The sequence below is a fragment of the Opisthorchis viverrini genome (assembly GCF_000715545.1).
Source record: "Opisthorchis viverrini unplaced genomic scaffold opera_v5_113, whole genome shotgun sequence".
Lineage (NCBI taxonomy): Eukaryota > Metazoa > Platyhelminthes > Trematoda > Opisthorchiida > Opisthorchiidae > Opisthorchis > Opisthorchis viverrini.
The window spans coordinates 819,203-828,752 of record NW_008751767.1 but is presented as its reverse complement, the minus strand read 5'-3'; the positions used below and the strand labels follow the sequence as shown (position 1 = coordinate 828,752).

Below are 9,550 nucleotides of genomic sequence, written 5' to 3'. Positions count from 1 at the left end.
GGAAGGTCCGGAGTTCGAACCCGACCTCTGCCTCTCGACTTCCCCTGTCTAGGCTTGGGCAACCTGACAGTATCCCAGCCCTCGTGCTTCCTTCGGGTAGCATGGCAGTCAAATACCGAAAGGATCGACGAAATATATATCCCAACCTAAAGACACCGCATTACTTTGATAGTCAGGCTTCAGTGTTGTGATGATCCTGTGGGTTACACTGGCTGGCACCCATTCCCTGAAGGTTTAGCCATGAGTCCAACAGAGAGCAGCCAGTTCTCTGACTGCCAGAATTCATATTACGATGCGGACTTGACGTGAAGTTTGCCGCGATGTGAGTGAGAACACACAGGCAGCCAGCATCTCCATGGTTATAGCATCTGCAGTGTTGCCTTTGTCCTCGGAAGAAAGGGTGAAGAAAGGTCGGTCCTGAAGGCCCGCACACTCCGACTGTCCAGCGGTTGACCGTGATCGCCACCGCCCAATACGGTAGAATTACTTTTAAGAATCAACAGTGCGGTGATGCTTCAAAGGCACTTGCTGGTGGTCATAGGAATTATTAAACTTTCATGCCTTACTCCGTATGCTCTCGGGCTGTTATCTCCCCCTTCGGCGGAGAGATGAAACTCTTTTACTGCTGAGTCTGAAAATAGGCGGTTCTTTCGGATCTCTCATCTCGAGCTTTTGACTTTAAGGTCTGACCCACAACCGATACACCTCCCAAATCGTTATTAGCTGTCGGAGTATTTTTTCCAATCCATATCAAGGAAATTTCGTATGTTTTCCCATCAGTGGGACCTCTATTTTTACAACTTTGTTTTTTCTTCGTGTACGTCCTCTTGGCGATTCAGATAGAGTTATCAAAGAACACTTGGTTTGCCTCGTTCGAGGAACAGTCAACATCAGCAAGTCAAGCTTAACAGTTACACAACTGGCTCTCCTCCAGAGCCATTGCTCCCCAAGAAAGGACAAAATTCTCATGTAAGGCGGACGATTCGATCACAGCTTAGCGGTTAGTCCCACGACGTTGGCTGCACACAAGACCAAGCACTGGAATATGAGGAAGATGTCAATGTATACGACATCTTTCACGAATTTGACCTTTCTTCTTGAACTGATGACTCATCCGTCGATTGAGTTCCCGGAGAGACGGACAACGATTTAAACCATTTAGACATTGTACTAATAAGAAGAAACAAGATGGATCGTCAAACTGGCCACAAAAATTACTGCAGCGATGAAATCTTGAGACAAAAGAGAGAACTTGCCTCGCTTGTACGACAGTGCGGCTGGGAGACGCAGCTCTTCAAAGGCCCTGGAGCTCATTACTTCATCCCAGGTAAGGTCTTCCATTACTACTGCCGGAATGGGTGTTTATATCAGCCTTTCGTTTGCAAACCATCTGATGACCAGCTGGCTAAACTAAAGACCTTAAAGGAGGGAGTTGCATAACGCTAGTCCACCCTTGGTATACTTCCGGGCCACTTTCACCCCATGATAAAAAAGAGCGCATGTCGAAGAGTTCTCAGCAACCTTGTGAGTAGTTTCCTTTATGAAAATATACTGCGATTTCTCGAATATCGTGCCAACTGAAACATGAGACAGCCTGTGTACAGCACTTTCAGTTGTAGAATATCATAAACGAGAAATTCAGTTGAGTCTCTCGTGACAACCAAACTGATTTGCAAATGAGTGTATTTCTCGAAAACAGTCAGTCCAATTTAGGTTCAAGTAGAACATAAGGTTGACGGAAACTCGGGGACTGCGCCCCTACCTGATGAACCCCAAGAAGAGCGAAACCGGTCGTGTGTTGTCGACGAATTTTCAGCAACCTTGTGATTAGTTTCCTTTATGAAAAAGGCATGCTAGAACCTTCGTTCTCACCCGATTTCGCAACCGTCTTTCTGCAATGAGGAGTGGTGGTCTGCGATCGATAAGTTGTACACTCGGTCAGATTATGATTGACACACAAATCACAGTTAATCCTGTTGAATCCTTAAGGGTTATTTTGCGACACATGATTGAATCACTCCACCCCACCCAATCGCGCCTTAACTCAGCTGCTCAGTCCGACCTTGTGTCGACACGGACGCCTTTTCCGCACAATCCATGCGGTCTATCTCAAAGTTGTTTGATCAAACCCTACGGCTCCGTCGCGTTTTTTTTGGATTTTGTTCTAATCCTGCAGTGGCGTAAATTTGAACCGTTGTATTTGTGTGATATTTGTACAAATAACCTATAGAAAATACACATACATCAGGCTGTACACACTGTACGAAAATTTGTTTTACCGAGTTGAACAAACGGAAGCGTTGAAACATATTGATAAACCAGAAATAAGTTCACCCGGACAATGTAGCCGCTATCACCAACCCAGTCATCTAGTCCCCTCCGCTCCTTCTCTGATCATCGGTGGATATCCACAAACCATGCACTCGTTTTGTCGAGTAGTAAGGTCAACAAAACAATCTATCCATTATTTAGGCGAAACTGGCTTTCAGTGGGGGACAATCCTTGGACGGGGGTGTCTTCCTGAAAGAGGGGAAGTTGGAACCAGTTCGAGTGACATCGCAAACGTGACTGCACTACTCAATGAAGCGGCATTATTCTTGCCGTCTAAGTCGACTTTGAGTTACCGCGGTAGTCATCCAGAACAAAAACTATCCAATGTACTACTCCCTGGTTGAAGACTGGTCTTTTTTCCTCAGTCATACATCAAGTACTTCACACACCAATATAAAAAAGCACTGGAGCTGGTGAAGTGACCTTTCTTTTCAAGGTCTCTGCCAATTACGTGGCGTAATTGCTTACGTTTCCCTTATCCTCAGACTAATTCATTAATTACCCTTTCGGTGACTGCTCAAGTTTCACGACCGAACTACTCTATTTTATACAAATTCGACTCTGTATTAACTGTTTTCTTGGATCGATTTGTTCACACTCATTCCTGGGTTTGTTGTTGGACATTTTGTCCCACTTTGAACGGCAAAACATTTTTCCCGCCTAATTTGTCCGATAGCACACTGCCCTTTCTGTGCCATCCTGTGTTCAATCTAGCCGTAAGCTTTCCTTTAAGTCTGCTCACGATTTACTGGTAATTTCTTATAGAACCACGGTCTACCTATCTATACTGTCTGCTCACGTCTAATTCAATCAACAGTTGGCTGCCCAATTGCGACTACTGAACAAACGCAGGTGAAATTCGTAGAGTTCGGTTTCGCCGCAATTATTACTGACCGTCCGTCGTTGAATTAGACTACACCTTACCTGTCAGATAGGACACCTAGATCGTGCGTTTGGGCTAATTAACCAATTCGAGTCCTTGAGATCACGGTCTTAGCAAGGATCATACAAAGAAGACCGCAGCTCCCACGCACAAAAATCCAGGGTCAGGTAGAAAAAAGCTCAGACTACTGAATTCAAAAGGGTCACCGCCTAACAAAGGGTCTGGAGAACGGACTTTTCAGCTCAAACTAATCTTTAATCATTCCTGTTCAACTTCGCATCACTTTCGTTTGAACAGTCGTCCTCCTGTTCTGGCGCAATTACTCCGGTGAATCTACACGAAGGAGGGGAACTCGGTTTTCGCTCTTGTTGGGTATCCAGTGCTCGTGCCGGGGTTTGAACTCCGGACACCTGACATGCGAGGCGAATGTGCGACCACTATTCCACCAGCGCACCTTGGATGCGGTTAAATTCTCACGTCTGAACGGGCGAACGTGTTCACACTTGAGCGATGTGATTGGTATGCCCAATCATTCCACTATTACTACCACATCCAACGTACTTTTATGGGTTTGCGTGGATCGGATGAAGGGTTCGTCACGGCGAAGGTCATACGGTCTTACAGTTTCACGGGACACCTCAGAGCCCGTTCAATAAACGTTTTATGAACCCCTTGGAGTATGAATACTCTGTCACAACAAACAGATGCGTTTAAGTGGAAAGATGGATGCGTCTTTTGCAAGGCGCCTCCCAGGGAGAGGTTACTTTGATTGGTAGTCAGTTTGAACAGTCGTCAGAGGGTTCAGCTGAAAGTTGTCACCCAGTGAATTCTTCGTTTTGAAAAAAGAGTAGTTTTTCCACCGCGGAATATTGAGCAAACATCTCTTCGAAATCCAAGAATTTTCAAGAGATTATCTACATCTGAAGGCTAGTGAACACTCTTCAGATGAAGCGGTGCACATGGTGACGCGCCACATGGTACACCTGTGACGCTTTGTGGGACAGTACGCACCTACTGGTCACATTGTTTCATTTAGGTCCACTCTCGTCTCCCCCCAATAGTCTCATGGTCCTCGCGGATCCTTTCCGTCTTTTGCTCCTCCTGTATACCGTTTTGTTCGTTCCGTAAGTTCATCCCATATACTCACCCACACTGACCTTGCCACGCAGCAGACATTACTGCCGCTTACGGCCGTCTGACTTACTATTACTGGTCGTATGTTCGTCGATTATGCATGTCTTATAATCAGAAATGCGGGTATACAAATCAGTGTACTTCGCTAATTTCGTGCAATTCGGGTTCAATAGAAAATGAGGGGAATACACCTACCTCATGAGCCTCAAAAGGGGCGAAACCTGTCATCAGCTGTTGAAGCGTTTTCGGGAACCTTATGAGTAGTGCATCGCGTCTATGCAACGTCGTACCAACTGAAACATGAGGTGGCTCATCTGCAGTACCTTCAGTTGCTTGAAAAAATCAATAACGAGAGATCCAGCTGGGGTTCCAGATGAGTCTCCCGTTATAGCCAAACTGGTGCGCAAATGAATGTATGTATTTCGCAAACTTTATACAACTTGGGTTCAAGTAAAATAGGACGAAATTCGGAGACCCCACCTACCTGGTGAGCCCAAAGTGGGAGGGCCAAAATGATCGGGGCTTTCAAAGAGTTTTCAGCAACCTTATGAGTAGTGTACATCTGCTGGTAGATCGGTTGGGCAGAATGACCAATTGGTGGACTCCTGAAGAGACTTGTACAGTTCAAACAACTCTCCAAGACCGCATTTGTTGTCAGTGGTCGAAAAAGTCGGTTCCCATCTTCCATTTTGTTGATTTTCCCCCAGAAGTTCATGTGACCACTTGATTGTGTGTCACCGGAAACTTAATCTGACTTCATATTTCAAAATCACACACCCAGTTCGCTCGGCGTTTAGTTGAAAAACCATAGCTCATGTATTGTAAATTTTGCACAAATTTTACTTGATCAATAGTTTATGCATGTCAAAGACATATATCAAGGGGTGTGAAGAAAACGGAAGAAACGGGATTCACAATGCGAACAAAATAAACATCTCCGATCTATTTCGAATTTGCCTGTTCGCAACTTTATGTGTACAGTTGAAAAACACAAGTAGCACATGGTTTGTTAATCTACTAACTATTCGTTCGTCAGTAGTATGTTCACTGCTGATCGCATGGAACTATGTACAGTGGGGAAATTCACCTTTTGTGCACAAGGTAAGGGGAAAAGGGGAACTCTCTGATAGGAAATCACAGACAAGGGAAAAGGAAGGGAACAGGTTTGGTGCATCTGTGCTCGTGAAGCTCGAATTGACTGGGGCAAATGATCCCAGAACGAGAGGAATGTGTCGGCGTAAGTAGCGAAACACAGCACCGGTGGAGTGACTATTTATTCAATTGTAACATGCGCATTATCATCAACATCCTCCATTGGTTTTTCGTCGTTAGACTCTGAAGATTCTTCGTTGTTCAACTCAGCAGATGGACTACTGTCTGTACAACTTTTCTTGCTTGTGATTGGTGAATTTGTCAAAGCGGATATGGAAAAACTGGCGACGGAACTGGATTGTATTCCTGCTGATGCAGATGTGACGTTCATATTGCCAGTAGGAATGTTGGTTTCTCCTGGATTCGAGTTACTCCAACTAGACAATCGACCTCCCACGGACAGATTGGTTGGTGATTCTTCTTTGGAAATGCCGAGGGATTGCGCGAAATTTTGGTGGTACAAGAGCGATAGAAACTGAGGAATAAATTGTGGGTTCTGGTAAATGTAATTACCCAGCAAAGATAAATATTGGGGACTTCTCATTAGGACATCCATGTTAGGAGGAATTCGCGTCGATTCGTTTGGTTCCATTTCAGCATGATGTGTGAACTGAGGAAAGTTACACTGTGCTTCAAGAGGTTCAGGCGGATTTTCCACTTTCGAGGATGTAGGACTCAGAGGATCGGACCAAGGAGTTGAGTAGCAATTGGAAATCGACGAATGCGAGGAAGTGGGTCTATAGGGGAAGGTGGGAACTCCAGTGCCGTTATCATCCTTGAGTCTGCAGAGGTACTTTGCTGCCGGTCCTACGTCTTCCACCCCGGAATCAGCCAATTCCTTCCGGCCATCCGGAAGGTAAAGTCCTCGAGACAGAATCGTCACATTCGGTGGTGAACTTCCATTGGTTCGCCGACCTACTATCTGGGGTAGAACATCGGGAGTGAAGCTCTGGGTTCGTTTTGTCGTGTGCGACACATTCGAACCCTTTATTGAACCAGGAAACGAAGGGAATTGCAGTTTGCTTGGTGAGTCTAAACGCACGTTGACTGAAGCTCCACTAATATTCCTTTTTGGGGCAAATCCTACAAAGAAACGAGAGAGGACTGGTTTTGAACCACTGATGGATCGATCGTCCTAGATGGATTGGCTATATTATGCTGAGTTCAAACTCTCTTCTACACGTATGGGCTTAACTACACATGAGCTGACCGGTTTTTAGCTTGCTAGTAAAACCAATCTGTGCCGAAAAACATTGTGTAGCTGTAATAGTCGATAGTGGCATCTCACGAAACCCTTCGTCCTTTTGAGCCCTGGCGCGCCATGGGTTGACCACAATGGCTTGTTCATTATGATCTTATTGATGACAATGGGTCATCAAATCAGTCAGTATTCTAGACTTTTCCATAAGCTTGTTCTGGAATTCTGGTCTCAGCCTTCACACGATTTGGTACAAGACACCAGCTCTTGCATAGCGGCCCCGTGAAGCGCCCAGATTCAGCGAACCTGACCACTGTTCTGTTCAAGATCGCTGTGTGCGTGTGTATCTACTCGTCAGCCAGTCAATCAATAGTCCATCAGTATTGATTGACACTTGGATTCGATGACGGATTCTCGTCCAACTAAAATGACGATTATTTTTAACATGGCTATGATACAGCTGTTCCTATTGGTTGTTCATGACCTTCCGAGCCTTTAAACTTCACGGTCATTGGTCAAGTCTCCACGCGTTCCTTCGGTGCCATGACTCTAGCGCCTATTGAGGGGTAATTATCCAACTAACGAATATATTTCGACAGAGAGGTTCGAATGGTGTTTTGTCTTCAGATTTGCACCCTGGAAGGAAAATGTTAACCTTAAAGTAGCCTGTCAGCTTCTTCGGCATAAGGACGTACAAAGTTTAACTTGAGCGAAATAGACAATGGGAATTCTTTAGCATAGCAGACTTTGACCATAAATGCGTCGTTGGACTGGGCGTCCGCTGCTCCTTTGTGGGCGTCAACCAACAAGCGGGTCTGTCTAATCATGACTGGTGCATACGCACGCGCAGGCTAATAATACGTGACGTGCAAGTGCGTGCGCAGTTGACCAGCGAAACTACCGGGCCTACTGCATTTGAGGTGTTGGCCACCCAGCGTAGACAGATCACATGACTCCAACTGCGTGCAAATCGATTGAAATTCTAGGGCAGGACGAAAATTACTGATGCGAAAATGTTGGGGGTGGTAGTGTGGGGAGAGACTGCCTGGATAGAAAAATGGCACATGACGAAAGCACCAGATCTGAGAAGAACATTACTTGGGACAGTTCAGTTTGAGTTCGACTTCTAGCGTTTGGCCATTAACATCATGATATTCGTGAAGCCAGTGGGAAAAATAGATGATCTGGAGTAAAGCTTTTGTTCAGTTGGTGACTAGCGTTTCAGGGGTGTTTTTGGGAAGCCATTGTTCAGTGAATTTTCAATAAATTGAATACCCACTCGCAGATGATTGATGGCAGACACGAGGCATTTATGGTTTGATAATAAATCGATGTAATCGAACTTTTACATGTACACAACATCTTAAGTGCAAGTTGGAATGAGTGCGGACGAGTGCCGGGCGTGAATTTATACCCCTTTGTGGGAATGGTGGGTGAACAATAGTTCTCTTGCTTGTCAGAAGGAAGTCATTGTTCAAGGGGTTGTTGACAACACCCTTTCACCATCCATTTACACACACACACACACTTAAGCACGGTAGCGCTGTCCATCATACGGTTTTGAGCTGACAGACCATGAACAACATATTGTAGCCGTCACCTAGCCCCTTTGACCACCACAGGGGTTCGTTACCTTTGTCTGTGGTCATCCAACCGTACCGCTGACAAAGCTCAGCAGGTGATCGATAATTCGGTCAATTTCACTGATGATAACATAGATCAAAGTGATTTGGAAGAACGTGGATGTGATCAGTAGCTCTGTCTACTGTTCAGTCCGGCTGACTCAAGCCGATTCGATTGCGTGCTGCCGACGGTTTCCGGCATGCGGTTGCCCTGGGTGCCGTTTATCTCATTCAGACGATCTGTGTTGTTGATCAGTGACGTGGAGAACACAGGTAGCATCTCACGCCCATACGCCAATTTTTGCCCGATTCAGAACCATAATGGCTAAGTGGCAACACATACACGCACGAGGTCACGGTTCCGTCTCCCGGCGGCGGTGGCGTTAATTACGCCCCAACATCGCACCCGCATGTTTGAGGGCAATATGCGCGTGTGTGAGCGTGTACTTTCCCACTATCAGAACATTCGTCACACGAATAACTGCTGTTCTTGTCTCTTTGATCATCTAAGCAGGAAATGGATGGCTAGGTTTGGTTAGGGTGGAACCGGGCGGGGAGGGTGGGGGAGACAAGTAAGCGAACACGACAACTCACGTTTGACTGACTGTTTTGAGTCTTTGTGAAACCGGTGTTGTTCGGCGTAGTCTACCACCATCGACTGGGTGCCATTTCTGCTGCTTCGTTCCTCTACTCCATCCGCCAACATTTCCTCCATATCCGGTTCGTTCTCCGTGTCTGATGAGGTGAGATTCGAGCCGTCAAACAGATCGGCGGCGCTATCTCGACGTGTTTCTGTCCCGGAATGGGACAATCGAAGTGGACCGGTTTTCAAATTTTCACTCCGTTTGCTGGTTGTAAAGAATGAAAATGTATATAGGGCGGGGAGTTCGTTATCTGCCTGACAACTAGCGTGAAAGTGGTCTACAGCTTTCCTTAGCGGAAAATGGAATCACTAAACATACGTTTTCATCACATCGAAATGACGTCAAATGAGAAATCAACTCCTATTCAATGAAGAGAACGATTCCCGGAAAGGCTAACCTCGGTGACAGCTCCTTTTGTACGAGGTCGTGAAGATAAATGGAGAATAGTTCTTCATAAAGGAAACTACTCACAAGGTTGCTGAAAACTCCACATTGTGTCATCTCGAATATCATGCCAACTGAAACTCGGGGCGGCCTATGTGCAGCACATTCAGTTGTAGAATATCATAAACGAGAGATTCACTCG

The 9,550-nt window shown here is 45.8% G+C and overlaps 1 protein-coding gene across 1 annotated transcript in view; it reads right to left on the bottom strand.

Moving 5' to 3' along the window:
* Window positions 1-5,137: 5,137 nt before the first annotated feature.
* T265_05725 (hypothetical protein) overlaps window positions 5,138-9,550 on the bottom strand; it is a gene marked incomplete at both ends in the record, with an annotated part of 39,371 nt that continues 34,958 nt past the window's right edge. The window contains 2 exons of the mRNA XM_009170798.1: window positions 5,138-6,583; window positions 8,915-9,168. Coding sequence (XP_009169062.1) covers window positions 5,622-6,583; window positions 8,915-9,168 — 1,216 coding nt within the window. The remainder of the gene's footprint in view (window positions 6,584-8,914; window positions 9,169-9,550) is intronic.